Source organism: Rana temporaria, chromosome 1 (assembly GCF_905171775.1).
Source record: "Rana temporaria chromosome 1, aRanTem1.1, whole genome shotgun sequence".
Taxonomy (NCBI): domain Eukaryota; kingdom Metazoa; phylum Chordata; class Amphibia; order Anura; family Ranidae; genus Rana; species Rana temporaria.
Genome location: NC_053489.1, coordinates 578,200,694 through 578,219,553, shown reverse-complemented (window position 1 = coordinate 578,219,553; position 18,860 = coordinate 578,200,694). Strand labels below are relative to the sequence as shown.

Here is an 18,860-nt window from a genome sequence, read left to right as displayed (position 1 = left end):
TCTGCTCTAATAATATGTGTATTCCATACATAAAAAACATCCGTATGAATATGCCAAATTCAATCAACTCTATCTCTACAACAATTAATATAGTGTAAACAAACGAGATGCACTAGGACAAAAACTGCCACCCGTTTATTGCCTGTGAAACTAAAAATAAGAAACATATATTACGCAACCTTCCAGACCATAGACTGTGGTAACACAAACCGGTCATGGTGTAAAATGTCAAATATTTGCTTGCTAACAAGTCTAATTTGTGGTTTGCTCTGGTTACAAAACAACATCACAACATATTATTTTATAACAAGCATCAGTGTCTAGAAGGTCTAAAGTTAAAACAGTATGAAGCAATATCTTGTGGTACAAATATTACAAAAGGTTACGTAGAACAATAAGCTGGTCGGTCATTTAACAGAATAAATCCACCCAAAATGTTTTTTTCAGTTCTGGGTAGATGCTGACTTAATTGCCCGCTAGTTTTGGTAGACTTCTGCAATGAGAGTTCTAGACCAGCTCTTCCTACTTGATGTGTCCATCAAAAATTAAGGTGCACAAGGCTGCTGGGTGGTGAGGGTATAAATGAGAGGCCATAAGGGGCATAGATGCCGTAGGATAACTGTGACGTGCAGGCACTGGACTGGCTGTATGGTAGGTTTGTTCACTCGAGCTATATCTTTGTGTTTTTTTTGGTTATACTGGGTTCTCCCTTTGTCAGAAGTTGGCTTATAGTGGACATTTTATGTGTGTTTCTCCTGCTAAGACTTTATTTGAATGCATCTGCATTAAGTGCTGGTAGACCATACTAGCTATGGATATGCCGTTGGTACATATGGACGGATATAATTTGTGCTCTGACAGTAAGTATTCAGACTTTCATTCAGCTGTATTTCATTTAGCCACATATTTGCAAATTGTATGCAGTGATGCTGGGCTGGTTTTCAGGTTACTCTATTGCTGTATATTTGCCCTACGGGTTCATATCATCTTTTGCCTCCAAATAATTGTTATTGAACATTACTTTAGGAGCCTAGCAAGTACCACTTGGACTGTTTGGAACAGCTTGTGGTAACATACGTGCTGCTTAGATGTTACTAAAGGCAATATCACAAAGTTTATATTTTATTTACAGCTTTGGTGTCTTTTTTTTTATTGTGTTGTATTATCCCCTGTGGACAATAGTAACCATGTATTTTTTTCTTATATTGGTGCACAACTTCTTTATTTTTTTTTTACCTCTTATTGTACTCCGATGCCTGTGCGGGGGACTGTTCTTGTGCAGTTGTTGCTCTAGCATTGAGGTGCACCCTATATATCATTTCTTACAGGCGATATGCAACAATACTTGAGAATTTATTTGTATGTATTTCCTAAAGTTATTTTTCTTTATAGACAACTTCTATACAATTTTCATGCATCCTGATGAGGCTATTTCAAGCCAAACGCATTGACTCGTGAAGACTTATATCTCTACTTACAGATACAGGTTACTTTGCAATGTCATGATTTATTGAATACTAGTTACTTTACAACTATATGCAATTGACTAATAATTATATGAGTAAAAATATATTTGTTTTTAAGATAGTCATACATACACATTATATTTATTACAAAATGATTAAAAAATAAATATCCAGATTGGACTATATTGGCTAGATAAGGTGTCCACACCATTATTGGTGTGGACACCTTATCTGGCCAATATAGTCCAATCTAGATTTTTCTTTTTTGTTATATACATACAAAGGAAAAGATGGCAGAGAGTGCCTATTCTATTTTTTATTTAAGGTGCACAACTCCAATGAGAGCACCAAACAGAAGGTTAAAGAGTCCAAAAGCTTGTAATATCGATATTTGCTCACAGGGAGTCAACACAATACCCATGCATTTTGGGGGCCCCAAAAGATCTTCCTCCTCTCCAGGATTTGAGTTCAATTGAGGAATTGAAGGACTCTAAAATGGTATGATCACCAAGGTTTGTTTGCTGCCTAAAGATGTAGACGTAGCAAAGATCAATTGATCAGCAAAGAGTTTGCCATCCTGAGTGCAGCAAGGGCTCGATTACACTTGCTGCCACTCTAAAAAAGCAATCCACGGTGGAATGCTTTTCAGAGGGCATGTAACAGTTGGCAGAGAGGTCCACTTATCACCCCTTCTTTCAACCCTGTAATCCTGCAGCAATTGAGTGGGTCTCGTTCAGTGTCAGGGGGTATAATTGCTGTGGCATGTACACAACCCATTTCAGCTGCTTCTTTGGATTAATAATCTCAGCTGTCTATTTTTTACTGTACCCACCCCACAAGTGTAAAGTTTCTGTGTACACAATTGTAGCATTTATGTAGATTTATATTGGATCTTTATATTTAAACATAAACCTTAGACCTTGGTGATTGTACCACTTTAGAGTCCTCCAATTCCTCCATCAAACTTAAGAAGGGGGAGATCTTCAAGCCTCCAAAATGTGTTGGCTGTTTTGGCTGTTGTCTCCTTGTGATGAAATATCGATATTGAAAGTCTTAGGACCCTCAGACTTTGTTTGGTGCTCTAATTGAACTTTGTACACATGAATCTCCAAACCTTGGGCTCACTGCTTTTTCCCTCATCTTATCTTACATCAGAAAGCATCCATCATGCATATTTATTCTAGAAATGGTCACTGGCTGCTGTACTATTTTTGTTTGCAATAATGTGTCACTGGGGTCGATTTACTAAAACTGTAAAGTGCAAAATCTGGTGCAGCTCTGCAGAGAAAACAACCTGCTTCCAGTTTGCTGTGTTTTCTTCGGTCAAACTGAACAAGCTGAAGTTAGAAGCTGATTGATGGCTAGAATACGGAGCCGCAACAGATTTTTCACTCTCCTGTTTTAGGCTCTGTTCACGCTTGAGCATTTTGGAATTGCAGTTAGAATTGCACAATTTTTCCTGCAATTCCAGAATTATTTCTTAATGGTACCCCTAAAGCAGCATGATTTTGCTGTAAAAATTGTGGAAAAAATGCAACGCCAAACAGGCCTAGCTCAATACCAAAGTTTGGTACATGAGCTTCTTTGGCGAGGTTTCGTAGCTTCACTCCCGGTCGCTCAGGTGTAAACGTGGCCTTAGTAAATAAATCCCATTGCATTGGTTTTAGAAAACGTTGCTGTATATACAATACATGGCCTTTCAACACCATAAATATTTAAAGAGTAACTCCACTTTTGTTGACAAAAACACTCCACTATGGGTCATTAATGTACAGTGCTGGGGCCTTTTGTTATTCTGAATGAGTAGCTGTTTTTCTGTGTCCATGTGGTTGAGAATGAGAGTATTTCATCATTATCGATCAGCTGCTGTACTTGCAGGGTTCCAATGAGGAAAGCTGTAGGGTATGCATACCATTATATGTGAATCCCCTGCAACAAAAATTAAATTTTTGTTGCAGGGGATTCCCAAAATCTGACTTGTATCTTAGTGCAGACTTCTGGGAAAACCAGTTAGCCAATCACACAACCAGAACATTTCATTTCTAGGGGCCGTTCTGTACATCATCTGTGCACAGAATATCTCCAGTTTGCCATATTGCATTTTGCAGAAAATAACAGCACTGCAGATTGAAAAGGAACATTCAACATTCAATTATAATTGACTTGTGTCACAATTGTGTACACTATATATATATATATATATATATATATATATATATACACACATACATACACACACACACACACACACACACACACACACACACATACACTGTGTATGTGTATATATCTTTTTCTTTCTTTTTTTTACAAAAATTGAGTTAACCTTTAATGAAATATTGGGAGGGGGGGGGGTGAACCAAAGAAGGCAACATAAAAGCAGATTAAACTTCAGCCTTAATTATATTTTATATGAAACTCAAAGGTCTTACCTGTAAGATGGCTCTTTCAAATGCAAGGAAATTGTCCCACTTGGCACACTGTGGATTTTTTAGTGTCTGGACTGTGGCGCAGGCTAACTGGAGTAGGCCGCAGTGGTTTTCTAGAGCTTCTTGATTTTCTTTAAACAGCATGATGTAGGATCTAAGCTGCTCAGGTGTGACTCTACCTGTAAAATGATAAACATTAACCCTTACTATAAAAGACAAGAGAATACGTCGCATAGAAAATTGGTGTAAAAAGGGCTTTAAAATGTCACAATTAAAGGCACATTTCCCCGAATACAAGTTTCATCAAACTAGTAATGTGATATGCTCTCCTGACAGAGGATCACCTCTCCTGCGGAATGTGGGCGAGAAAGAAAAGGTATTCCTGGGCACCTCTGCAGAATAACATAAATGAATAACAAAATAACAAACAGGAGTTCGCTGTGCAAGTGCCTGCAGGACTGAAGAACTCAAGAACTGAGAGCAACAACTGGTGGTCAGTTTCTAACCTCTCTGTGCCTGTGAATCCTATAGGAGGGGGGGAGTCCTTCTCTCATGTGACCCTCCTGGAGGATTAGGAAAAGTAATGTTTTAGGACTTCCTGGGCTACCTACATTCATAAATGAGAGAAACAACCAATTTGTCACAATATCGATTAATATTTATGCATGCTTAGTAAGTATAGCTGTCAATCTTTTCGAGGACAAATGCCCACCTTATGACCTCCTTCCTATGAAGCCTAGTTAAACCCTCCTAATTACTGTAAAGCAGTCAGGCTGCATATACAAATTACATATAGTATCTCTATCATCCTTTTTTTTGATCAGCTACTGTTATGCCCTGTACACACGATCGGTTCGTCTGATGAAAACGGACCGATGGACTGTTTTCATCGGACAAACCGATCGTGTGTGGGCCCCATCGGTGGGGAAATCCATCGGTCAAAAATCCACGCATGCTCAGAATCAAGTCGACGCATGCTCAGAAGCATTGAACTTTCTTTTTCTCAGCACGTCGTTGTGTTTTACGTCACCGCGTTGGACACAATCGGATTTTTAACCTATGGTGTGTAGGCAAGACTGATGAAAGTCAGCTTCATCGGATATCTGATGAAAAAATTCATCGGTTGGTTTTCATCAGACGAACCGATCGTGTGTACAGGGCATAAGTGTTGCAGTAATAAATTAAAAGGGTTTAACCAGGCTTAATATGAATGAGATCATAAGGATTAAAAAAGAGCTCTCGTGATGCATTTAAATATTACTTATAGGTAGATATACCTTGTATTTGTTGAAAACCACAATAATTTTCTAGCATAAAAATACACTTTTCTTTGTCTATTCTCTCCCCCTTCTTCTGCTCCTCCCTATACAGCGGCCAGATTTTTGTGCTACTCCTCTGTTGACGGTAGACAAAGGTAGGTGTCACAGCCCCTTTGAATAACATTGAAAAACTATCCATGAAGAAAAAAGTGTGACTGCACTTGTCTCAAGAAAGTGCAGGGAAAGGAAGCCAAGAGCCATCCATCAAAGCTACTGTCTCCTTTACATAGCATTGAAGAAAATTGGGGGGGAGCACACGGTCTGCCACTGGATTTCAGTCTGTGATACAACTAAAAGCACTGGACTAAGTGCTATATGCACTTTGGTATTTAGGTAAATTAAGCAAATACTTGGCTCTACCATGGTGCAACACATTCCACCGAACACTGCTCTAATCAATATAACTTTCTCTGCCGTAAAGCCTGCCATATATGGCTCGATGCCACCACCTGGCTCGCCAAACTTCAACTGAAAAATGTTGGCTAAAGATTTACACTATTCATTGATATTCAGTCACTAGTAGGGTATTCAGACAGCCTCTGCTGCAAGCTGTCAGAATGCCACCTGGTGAAGGGATCTATTCGATTTCTCACTTTCATATAAATAAAATACCAACGAAAGTTCCAAGCTCTACTTACCAACTTTAAGCTTCACTGTAATTAATCACCTTAGCCCCTACTAGGGAATGTTCTTCATATCATGTGTCTTCTAATATATTTAATACATTTTGTATTTTTGGATTAACCATCTAGTCACTGTATTCGTAATAGTCCTTATTGTTTCGGCTTCTTCTACCGGAATATTTTTTCATCTACTTACCGACCAGCCTCCAATCAACCAGATTAGCCTAACAGTATGCGTTTAAAAACGGGTTTAGTTGCACGAATTTTGCAAATGCATGCATAAGCTACAGGTCCCGGCAAGGCACCCTGTGATCTGTAGTCCCTACCTCTGACTAATAAGAGGCTCCACAGTGGAAGCATATGCATTCTGATAAGATAGATGAAGGCAGATGGACTGGAGGGAGCCCATACCTCTTTAAACAGGTACAGGGGCATATTGAACACCCAGCATAAAGAACAATGGCTGCAAAGGTGTCAATGCATTGCCTGACCTAAAATCAAGCATACAAAACATTAGCCACTGCCCTCACCTATAATTTGTCTTTACAGTAAGGAGCCGTGAAGGGCAACGCATATCAAATATGTGCCCCAGCACCTTTAAAGAGGGTTCATCTGCCTTCATATATCTTAAAAGAATGCATGTGCTTCCACTGTGGAGCCTCTTATTAGTCATAGGTAGGGACTACAGATCACAGGGTGCCTTGCCGGGGCCTGTAGTTTACGCATGCATTTGCAAATGTTTGCCACTAAACCCCCATTTTTAAATGCATACTGTTAGGCTTATCTGGTTTATTGCAGGCTGGTCAGTAAGTAGAGCTTGGAACTTTTTTTAAGATTTCTCACTTTTAGTCTTCAGACTAAACAACAGAAATCTATACCATTGCTGCAGCACTTAAAAAGGTAAACAGGAGGTATATATATATATGCAACCTGCAGATCTGCACACACTAGCTGCAATCCATGCAGCCTCTCTCTGACTCCTTTCAGAGAGTGAGAGTTCACCTGGCTCCCAGAGACCAGACCCAAACCATCACAATATATATATATATATATATATATAGATAGATATATATATATATATATATATATATATATATATATATATATATATATATATATATATATATATATATATATATATATATATATATATTGTGATGGTTTGGGTCTGGTCTCTGGGAGCCAGGTGAACTCTCACTCTCTGAAAGGAGTCAGAGAGAGGCTGCATGGATTGCAGCTAGTGTGTGCAGATCTGCAGGTTGCAGATGCCGCTTTATGTTGAGCAGCAAGTCGCTGACTAGGAGAAAAGCAAGGGTTGAGCTTATCTCTGGGAAACGCTGTGTGTTCTGAGGAACAGAACTTAGGCTTAGGCTAGAGGCCTGAAGCCGTCGGATGCCAAGATTGAAAGCCAAGAGGCCAAGCTCTTGAGTTTGTATAATGCAGTAATGGTGGAACCCCCTGCGAGGGATGCTATTGCATATGTGAACCTTTTGATGTTTTTAAATAAAAGTGGGCTACCAAGCCCTTAAAAAGGCACCTACCGTTGGAGTCTGTTCCCGCAAGGTTACAATATATTTAAAGTGGATGTAAACCCTCACATACCCAATGAAGTGAATGGCCCCAGATAATACACAGAGATTAAACACATTCTCCTATGTAAGTTTTACATGTATATCTGCTGTCTTTACTCTTTAGAAAGTGCATATCATGTTAGAAATCGTTCTTCCTCTTCAAGCAGTGGGTGAGGAGTCTGCACTTACACTGTGTGTCATCTGATTGGAGGAAAGGCACCCCCCCCCCCCCATGTAGGCAGAGGAACATGCAGAGCTGTATTATGAATAAACATATACAAAATAAAATCTCCCTCTAAGCACCCTCCACGCAGATTTTCAGCTACTGTTATCTTGTGTGTCAGAAAACTTGTCAGAAGTGACTCTGCTGTTAACAGAGGAACAGAGCACCTGAGAGAAAAGGCACTTGGAGATTTGGAGAGGGATTAGTAAACAATGCAGATGTGTGTTTGGGTCAAATTTCATAAACGGTGCTTACAAACCACTTTAAGTGTCAGTTCACACTATGCGGTGGGGAAACCGCATGCGATTTTGAACAGAAATGGCAATGCATTCATGTTCAAATCACATGCAATTCTTCAGCAGTGCGATTTGAGCCATTATTCTGTATCAGAATCTGCACCAAAATCATGCAGGGCCCTTTTTTTGGCACAACAGATTTGGGGGGGGGGGGGTTGTTAACATACACACCCTCAGCGGTTCGCATGAACAGGGTGCGATTTAGATGTGGTGCGAAATCCACACCGAGTTCGCAGCGCACAAGTGTGAACCCACACTAAAGGTACATGGTAGAAGTCCCCAAAATATCTAGCTGCACCAGAGTCAACGTGATGCTTCTAGGAGGTTAGGGAAACTTTGTTATGAGTCTCAAAAACAAAACCAAAAAAAATAAAAAATCTACACATTCCTGAAAGACAACTTGAATAGAAATAGTAATTCTGCTGATTGAATTTATTGTTATAGTGAAGATAGAAGATAAACAGGAATCTACTGGGCAGACATTACTAATTTGCAAAAGCCAGGTCTTAAAATTATATCGACCACAAATAACTATGCATTTTTCTTGTCTCCGAGACAAATTGGTATAAAATGTTTTTGCAAGGAGAAAATTTGTAAAAAACAAAGCATATTTTAAAGCAAATTGTGGTCTAACAGATTCTTTAAAAAAATGTTCAACATTAATCAGTCAAACTATAGTGCAAAAAAAAAAAAAGTAAAAATCTTTAAAGCAAACATGAATCAACACCTGAAATAACACACTGGATGCTACATTAGTGAGACCAAATCTGAGGCTACATCCAGCCAAAACACTCAGACCTCAAAACTCTGAACTGGTGGGTTAATAAAGCAAAGGCCATGGAGCGAAGGGGGGGGGGTCTAACTAGCGGGTTCTATGTTTTATGCCACTTGCAAACAAAGAAGAAAAAAAACACCCTGGGAAATACATAGTGTGGTTCAGCCTTTAATGCTTGACAGAAATAATTTACAAGACTGTCTTATAATTATAAAAAAAAAACTATATGGATAAACAAGGATAGGACAATTAGTCAGGAGAGAAGGTAACTGATATGTTACAAGGCAGCAGCCTTTAGACCTATGAAAAAAAAAAACCTGAATGAAATCCTTAGGCATTTCAGCATATGCTTTTCATTTCCTTTATGAAACATAAGCAAACATGTCACTTGTAAAAATCTATCTAGCTAGGCTGATCGAAACCCTAGAGGGCGCTGCCTGCAAAAAGATGCTGGAACTTAATACACACGCAGACGTTTTTTAAGGCACATCAAGTTAAAAAAACAGTGCAGTGTTTCAGTGTCATTTTACGATTAAAATTGAAAATTTGGTATTATATATACAGTATCTCACAAAAGTGAGTACACCCCTCACATTTTTGTAAATATTTTATTATATCTTTTCATGTGACAACACTGAAGAAATTACAATTTTCTACAATGTAAAGTAGTGAATGTACAGCTTGTATAGCAGTGTAAATTTGCTTTCCCCTCAAAATAACTCAACACACAGCCATTAATGTCTAAACAGCTGACAACAAACGTGAGTACACCGCTAAGAGAAAACATCCAAATTGGGCCCAATTAGCCATTTTCCCTCCCCGATGTTATGTGACTCGTTAGTGTTACAAGGTCTCACGTGCAAATGAGGAGCAGGTGTGTTAAATTTGTATTTATCGCTCTCACTCTCTCATACAGATTACTGGAAGTTCAACATAGCACGTCATGGCAAAGAACTCTCGGAAGATCTGAAAAAAAGAATTGTTGCTACATAAAGATGGCCTAGACTATAAGAAGATTGAAGATTACCAAGCCCCCAAAACTGAACTGCAGCATGGTGGCCAAGACCATACATCGGTTTAACAAGGCAGGTTCCACTCAGAACAGGCCTCGCCATGGTCAACCAAAGAAATTGAGTGCATGTGCTCAGCGTCCTATACAGTGGTTGTCTTTGGGAAATAGACGTATGAATGCTGCCAGCATTTCTGTAGAAGCATTTCAGCATTCAACGTCAGCCTGTCAGTGCTCAGACCATACGCCGTATACTGCATCACATTGCGTTGCTGTTGTCCCAGAAGGAAACCTCTCCTAAAGATGCACAAGAAAGCATGCAGTTTGCTGAAGACAAGCAGACTAAGGACATGGATTACTGGAACCATGTCCTGTGGTCTGATGAGACCAAGATAAACTTATTTGGTTCAGATGATGTCAAGCGTGTGTGGCGGCAACCAGGTGAGGAGTACAAAGACAAGTGTGTGCAGCCGACACTGGGGAGCTACTGTTCATTGAGGGAACCATGAATGCCAACATGTACTATGACATACTGAAGCAGAGCATGATCCCCCTCGCTTCAGGAAAATGGGTCGCAGGGCAGTATTCCAACATAACGACCCCAAACACACCTCCAAGATGGCCACTGCCTTGCTAAAGAAGCTGAGGGTAAAGGTGGTGGACTGGCCAAGCATGTCTCCAGACCTAAACCCTATTGAGCATCTGTGGGGCATCATAAAATGGAAGGTGGAGGAGGGCAAGGTCTCTAACATCCACCAGCACCGTGATGTCGTCATGGAGGAGTGGAAGGGGACTCCAGTGGCAACCGTGAAGCTCTGATGACCTTCATGACCAAGAGGGTTAAGGCAGAGCTGTAAAAAAAACATAGAAGCATCCATTGTTAACTGTCTATTACAGTGTCTTTCTTAATTAATTTCAGACCCAACGCAACCATGCAGATAAGAATTTCTGTTTTCCATGACTTTTCTGATCTGTGTCTTTGTATCAGTGATTGAGAACGTGTTGTTCAGCAAGGCAAAACATTTTTTTAATCAAAAACCAATAAAATCATGCAGGTCCACTCTGGAAAATTGGATATGCTGACTTTCTTCGGCGCCTTGCAAATCTGATTGTTTTACATGCCAGAACTCGTACAGCTCCCACTCAGATGTGAGAGTTGCAGGTCTCAGTCTCCAGTGCTGTGTAGGTGTATTTGTTCCCATCCTCTCCAGCCTATTCACAAAACACAAAGTCCCTGGCTTCATTTTGTGAATGGCGAGCAAGAGGTTGGGCAATCTAAGGGCCAATTAGAAATAATGGCCTATGCTCTCCCTGCGGCTGACCTTTTACTAATTGCTGACTTAAGCTTGTTATACCCTGTGCAGATTTCAGTGGGTTCCTATTCCTGTTGAACCACCTGAAATTTGCTTTCTGTTTGCCCCTGTCAGCTCCCTCCTGTCTGATATTGTTCGATTGATAAATCAAAGGAGCTGGGCATAATTATTTTTTGGCCGAACAGTGACTGCATCCAAATCAGATGCATCCACTGTAAGGGTATTCTGAAAGCTACCGCAAGCCTCTCAAGATTCAATAGCCTGGCAGGGAGGATTTACAATCTTTGCTGTATAATGGAGATGGAGAAATCTGTTACTTTTTCTTTCCCTTCAACCTGCCGGCTGATCAAAAAAAAATAATCTATGCGTGTATTGCAGGCCTCCAAAAGTCTTGTTCTGCACTGTATCTCTGTGTGGAGGGGAATATTTTGATAGTTGAGCTTTAATCATGTTCCTGATGGTTGAGCTGCCCCTGATCACCAGAGTTGAAATATTAAAAAAGCAGCAGGAGCTGCAGAAAAAAAATTAAGTAGGAGCAGGGAGATGCTTGTCTGCATGTCTTCCGGTACAATTACATGTCCACTAAGGAGAACAGCAAGCAACAGTAGATATACCAACAAATTCCACTCCAAATCTTATGAGATTTGCAGTTAGAGAAACCAATGTAATAAATATCATACTACAGATATACAGCTATGAGGCTGGAATGAGTTCATACGCTCAAGAAGTGCAAGGCTATTTTTAAGTAATTTAAGGCAAAATGTTTTTCAATTTATTACTTAAAAGTGGTTGTACACCCTCTCCTATATCTAGTGAAGTGAACAGCTCCAGATGATACACAGAGATTAAACAAATCTCCCTACATAAGTTTTACATGTATATCTGCTATATTTCCCTTTCTATATTCTTTAGAAAATGCACATCATGTTACAAATCTTTTTTCCTGTTTCATCAGTGGGAGGGGAGTCTGGGCACAATGTGTTATTGCTGATTGGAGGAAAGGCACCCCCCCCCCCCCTTCACATAGGCAGCAAAACAAAGAAATTTGCTGTGCTGTGAATAGACATGCTCTCTGCTTATCTGTCTGTAAGTTCCGCCCAACACAAATTTCCAGCTGCTTTTATCTTGTGTGTTGTAGAACTTGTCAGAAGTTATCATGCGGATAACAGAGGAACGAAGCAGCAAAAAGACACAGGACTTAGACCCCTTTCACACTATGGCAGTTTAAAGGCTTTTTAGTGCTAGAAATAGCACCTGTAAAGCACCTGAAAACTGCCTCCCAAGTGTGAAAGCCTGAGTGCTTTCACACTGGATCAGTGCACTTGCGGGACGTTAGAAAAAGTCCTGCAAGCAGCATCTCCCAAAACGCCCCAGTATACAGCACTCCTAAAACACCCCTGACCATTGAAAGCAATGGCCAACACTTCCGAATTTCCTAAAAAGGGCTTTGAAGCGCCGAAACATGGGCGTTTTTAACCCCCTCTTCGGCCGTTAGCGGGGGTTAAAAGTGCCCCATTAGCGACTGAAAAGTACTGCTTAAACAGCACTAAAGTGCTGCAAAAATGAGTAGCTCTTTAGCGCTAACACACGGGTGACCCCAATGTGAAAGGGGTCTTAGTGCTTTGGAGAGAGATAAGTAAACCCTACAGATATATGTGCCTAGGTCAGACTTCATGGATGGGCTTTCCATCCACTTTAGGCTCAATTAACATATCTAGATGTTCCCGATCAGATAGAAAACATTCACTCATTGAGTTCAGGCTCACGATAAAGTAAATAGTCAGCTGCATCAAGATCCACTATAACAGTGATTAGATCAATTATTTTAATTCCCCACCTGCAGCCAGCATAAAGAAAAAAAAAAGAAAATGTTGCACAAGAATGCTTTTAAATGTAAGTTCTGCAATATCTCTTTTACAAACATAAGAAAATGCAGGAAAAAAAGGCAATTTTGCTCAAAGTAAGCACAAATTCTCTAAAAAAGAAAAATATGGTGTAACATAAAAAGTCTTAAATTCTGCTGAGGTGCAATGTAAAATACCACATCTGAGTTCTGAGCCTTATGTAACATGATAACTGTGCTGTTACCAAAAAGTATGGCTTTTATTTCTGGGTGGTTCTTATGCAACTTAGCTGTTTTAGAAGAAAAAAAAAAAAGAAAGAAATAATATTTCAGTCCAACACCTTCTCCTTAAAAGGTCAGTCTACCTAAAACATATTCAGTTAATTTTTCAGTGATACTAGTAGACTGAATTACTTACTGGCTTTGCAAATTTTTGTAAGCATTTGCAAGGTCACCCAGCAGCCATGGAAATTAAAGCAATAGTAAAGTCAGATTTTTCACTTGAAACCTACAGCTAAAACTACAGGGTGGGCCATTTATATGGATTCACCTTAATAAAATGGGAGTGGTTGGTGATATTAACTTCCTGTTTGTGGCACATTAGTATATGTGAGGGGGAAACTTTTCAAGATGAGTGGTGACCATGGCGGCCATTTTGAAGTCGGCCATTTTGAATCCAACTTTTGTTTTTTCAATAGGAAGAGGGTCATGTGACACATCAAACTTATTGGGAATTTCACAAGAAAAACAGCTTGGTTTTAACGTAACTTTATTATTCCATGAGTTATTTACAGGTTTCTCTTTGTTTACAGCCATTGACATGTCGCCGAGTTTAACACGTGCGGAGCGGATAGAAATTGTGTTGATGTCTGGTGAACGCAGTAACCGAGTCATTGCAGCAGATTTCAATGCAAGACAGCCTACGAGACCACCCATCTCCCATGCTACAGTTAGCAAACTTCTTGCCAAGTTTCGTGAAACTGGTTCAGTGTTGGATTTGCCAAAATGTGAACGCATGAAATCTGTCACTAATGAAGAAACACCAGTGGCTGTCCTAGCTTCATTCAGCAAGAGCCCACAGCGTAGCACTCGCCGCATGTCACTGGAGAGCACATTGAACACATGTTATAAGTGGTCAGAAACTTGTAAATAACTCATAAAAAAAATAAAGTTACGTTAAAACCAAGCACACCATTGTTTTTCTTGTGAAATTCCCAATAAGTTTGATGTGTCACATGACCCTCTTCCTATTGAAAAAACAAAAGTTGGATTCAAAATGGCCGCTATGGTCACCACACATCTTGAAAAGTTTCCCCCCTCACATATACTAATGTGCCACAAACAGGAAGTTAATATCACCAACCATTCCCACCTTTAGGAGACTGCTGCCCCTACATTGTAATTTTAATTTAGCATTCCAGATACAGTATGTAGCGACACCCCGAGTATGATAGGGGTTAAGGTCGTTTAGGACATTCCCTTCCCGAACACAAAGGCAGCTACCGAACACTCCAACCAGCCGAACACCAAGAAACCCATATGAATAATTCTCACCCAAATACGAGACAAAGCTCTGTCTTGAGGGTCAAGCAGATATGAATCTTTATTGAAAGCAATACAAGTTTTATACACAGTCATTTACTCTGGAAATACACCTGTGACCAGAAACCTAATTAACCACTTCAGACCCGCGCTATTGACAAAAGATGTCAACAGCGCGGCTCTCAAGTGCCGGGTGGACGTCTTTGGACGTCTTTTTTAAAGCATTACCCACTGGGTGGCGCGCAGCGGGTCAACACTGTCCCGGGCGCATCGCTGAAGAGCCGATGCATGTACCTGGCGGCCGCGATGTCCGCCGGGTACACGCGATCGGCGGTGACACAGCAGGTGACAGCAGGGACGTGGAGCTCTGTGTGTAAACACAGAGCTCCACGTGCTGTCAGAGGAGAGGAGACCGATGCCGTGTCCCTTGTACATAGGGACAAAGCATCGGTCACCTCCCCCAGTCAGTCCCCTCCCCCCACACAGTTAGAACACACCCAGGGAATACATTTAACCCCTTCCTCACCCCCTAGTGTTAACCCCTTCCCTGCCAGTCACATTTATACAGTAATTAGTGCATTTTTATAGCACTGCTCGCTGTATAAATGTGAATGGTCCCAAATTTGTGTCAAAAGTGTCCGATATGTCCACCGCAATATCGCAGTCCCAATAAAAAAAATTGCAGATCGCCGCCATTACTAGTAAAAAAAATAATAATAAAAAATAATAATAATTCTGTCCCCTATTTTGTAGGCGCTGTAACTTTTGCGCAAACCAGTCGTTTATTGCGATTTTTTTATTTTTTTACAAAAATACGTAGAAAAATACGTATCGGCCTTAACTGAGAAAAAAAATTGTTTATTTATTATAGCAACAAGTAAAAAATATATATATATTTTTTAAATTGTCGCTCATTTTTTGTTTATAGCGCAAAAAATAAAAACCGCAGAGGTGATCAAATACCACCAAAATAAAGCTCTATTTGTGGGGAAAAAAGGACGTCAATTTTGTTTGGGAGCCACGTCGCACGACCGCGCAAATGTCAGTTAAAGCGACGCAGTGCCTAAAGCTGAAATTTTGCCTGGGCACGAAGGGGGTTTATGTGCCCAGTAAGCAAGTGGTTAACATGAGCTTGATAACTAATCCCTTTTGACAGCCTAGATGACTGAGACATGACCTTTAGGCCAGACTTGCCGTCTTAGAAAGAGGGGAAAGGGTAAGGGCAAAAAGAGTAGTTGCTGAGGCTAGACTTTGGGGCATGCCCACCCTAGAATTTTGTGGACTATCTCGGTACATGTAAAAAACAATAGAAGTTGTTGAATAAAAAAAGATTTATTACAAAATAAGACATATACAGACAATCATACAAATCAAAAATTGGCGGAGTCTCTACTAGTTTCGCGGGCTTGCCGCTTCCTCAGGAGAGCCAATCTATAAAATACATAATAACATAAGAACATATACAATACAGTTCAGCGGAAATTAAACAAAAAACATAAAACATAATTATAAGTGGCTTACCCAATGGGTAATAAAAGCACATGTGGATGCAGGCCGCCCACTAATTCCCCCCGTGGCGGACAAGGGGGATGATGCGTGGTGCTCTAAGTAAAAAGTATAATGGATTGATTAACGCCCAAGTATGGGACCAGGATAGGGTAGGAGATGGGGAAGGGAACATGCAGAAGAGAGATAAGGGAAAGGAAGGAAGGGGGGGGAGGAGGGGAGGTAGGGATGGAAAGGAAAGAAGGGGGGTAGGGAGAGGATGGGGGAGGAAGGCGGACAAGGGAACAGGGGGGGGGGTTAGGGAAGGAAAGGGCAAAGGGGGGGAGAGATAGTGGGAAGGGAGGAGGGAGGGGGGGGGGAAAGGAGAAGAAAAGGGGGAGGAAGGGGAAAGGAAGGTGGGAGGAGGGGGGGGGGAATGGGAGGGAAGGGAGGAAAAGAAATTAACCCAAGTAAAACTAATGATGATGACAACTTACCTCCACAGTGAAGACTGTGGATAGTGGTAGCTGAATCCCCCGTTGTTCCTATATCGCCGTCCCGTTCTCCGGTCCCGGTCTCTTCCACTTCCTGCGGGTCGGTGACTCACAGTGCGCTCAGCCTATCAGCGGCCGCGGCGGGACATTGCTGCGGCCGCTGATAGGCTGAGCGCACTGTGAGTCACCGACCCGCAGGAAGTGGAAGAGACCGGGACCGGAGAACGGGACGGCGATATCGGAACAACGGGGGATCGTAGGCAGGTAAGTGAAAGTTTATTTTGTATAGTTTTACAGCCCAGGCACAGCGGGGGTTAAAAGTTTTAGCTTGGAGAACTCCTTTAATGTCCATTATTTTCTTGCTCACCCTGTGCCCCTAATAGACACAGGGTGGCTTAGACATAAGAGGTGCATGGGGAGTTGAAACAAGGCTATCCAATACTTTCCAAGGGATTCTGGGTTTCCCGTCACACAGTATTAATCATTTAACGACCACCTTATTAGCAGAAGGGGTGGACCACATTGTGATGGAGACAGAAAATTCAGCAAAAATGTCTTGCTGCTGCTCAGAAATATTTAAAGCTAATGGACTGAGGTCATAAGCATTCACCCCTAATGGAATCATATATTTTTGGTGAAATAACCATTTAAAACTGTCTGTCTGGTATCTGCATGTTTATTGCTGAAAACAGGATACATAAATAAAAAAAAAGGAATGAAAAAAAAAAATCTAGACTACTAAAGTTTAGAAAACTGAGAAAAGAAGAAAGATGAATGAAATGCTGTAAAATTGTTTTGCAAAAAATTGTGCTACCCCGTGAAAAGTTTGTATTCCTGTTTCCCTCCATTAAAAAGAAATGTCAGATATATTTAAAATTGTGTAAACTTAAAATATACAGCTATGAAAAGCAGGAAACAAAAGAGCTTTTGCATCAGGGAATCCTAATGATACAAACATGGTGAGGTTCTGGAGTTTTCTACCTGCCTGATCTAGAAAAATGCAGCAACAAAAAGGGACGGGAAGGGGTGGTAACAAAGGGAAAAAATCCTTGAACATATTTTACATTTTCTATGTATGCATCACTGCAAATTCCCACATTAAGATGTCTCGCTTTCTTTAGGGCCTTCTGTGGAAGGACAAAAACAGAATTTATATTTAGCCTCAGATGCAATTAAGACATAAAATGCAGCCCTCAAAGTACCACTTTTCATTGCCCACTTGAATCCATTAAAGTAGTCTGATGACAGTCTGAGATTAGAGGAAAGACTCGTCACAAGCATAATGCTAGATCCCACAGTGGCTGGAAGCAATTCCAGCTGTTTTGGTCACATTGCTATATATACAGTGAGATTATAGGTTATTTGTAATATGGCAGGCACATCTGAACTAAGTAGTCTCTGAAAGGTTGGGGGGGTTATACAATTTACAGACACACTTATATAGACAAGATTTGAGCACAACATCTGAAAACATCTGGCCATTTCCCAATATTATAGTCTTGTGGCTTAACTGCAAAGCTGATCTTATGATCTTAGGTTAAAAAAAAAATGTGTTTTGATTCTCCTTATAAATACATTAAACTGCGCCATTTTATAGCCATTGACATGATGTTCTTGTGTCCTTCCTGCATTTGTGGTGGATGGTTTTCAATACTGCAGGAAGCTGCACATTTTTTCTGCAGTACTGTTCTGTGAATCCAGGCAAACATGGTTGTGTACCATCGCGGGTGTGTCTATGACAGACTTGGCTCACAGAAAGAATATTTAGAAAGATAGCCATGGTTCAACCACAAAGAGCACAGGCAATGGGGCAGAGAATCTACATGAACATTGTTTTAGGTATATGCAGCTGCTTTTTTATATTTTCGAATATGCCTGGCTGTTTTCTTTTTAAAGTGGAGTTCCACTTTAAGCACTGCAATGTTGTATCCTTAGTCCAAAAAGAACATCATGCTAGCGACAATACAACCAGCACTCGAAAGTATACAAAAAAGAATACATAACATACATATGGAAAAATTGGGGTGTAAACTGCGCTAATATAACAGAACCGTATAAACAGATAAGTGAACGTTGCTGTGACGCAAAAATGTTAAAGCTGCGATTCGCTGCTTAATATAAACAGTGAACAAATAAAAAAATAAAAAAAAGGAAAGAATCGCGCTAAAAACTCATAAAACACTGTGCGTGAATAATGTGATAATTGACAAATAAACATTCATTAATAAATCTGGAATAAAAAGTGATTAATTCCCAAAAACGTACAAGTCCTTGTGTCACGTGATATAATATTGTATGATATTACATGAGTCCTTATAAATTGGAATAAAATAATAATAGTGCAGCGCAAAACAAACAATTTTAAACTATACATACAGAAAGTTAAAACATATGATATATGATATATAATTAAAAATTATATAATAAAGTCCATATAAAGTGCTCAAGTGCAAAAAGATGATCCAAATCGGA

General features: G+C 40.2%; 1 protein-coding gene across 1 annotated transcript in view; it reads right to left on the bottom strand.

The window, feature by feature from the left end:
• Window positions 1-18,860, bottom strand: part of SCFD2 (sec1 family domain containing 2) — a 653,104-nt gene that overhangs the window by 540,233 nt on the left and 94,011 nt on the right. The window contains exon 4 of the mRNA XM_040334879.1: window positions 3,899-4,074. Coding sequence (XP_040190813.1) covers window positions 3,899-4,074 — 176 coding nt within the window. The remainder of the gene's footprint in view (window positions 1-3,898; window positions 4,075-18,860) is intronic.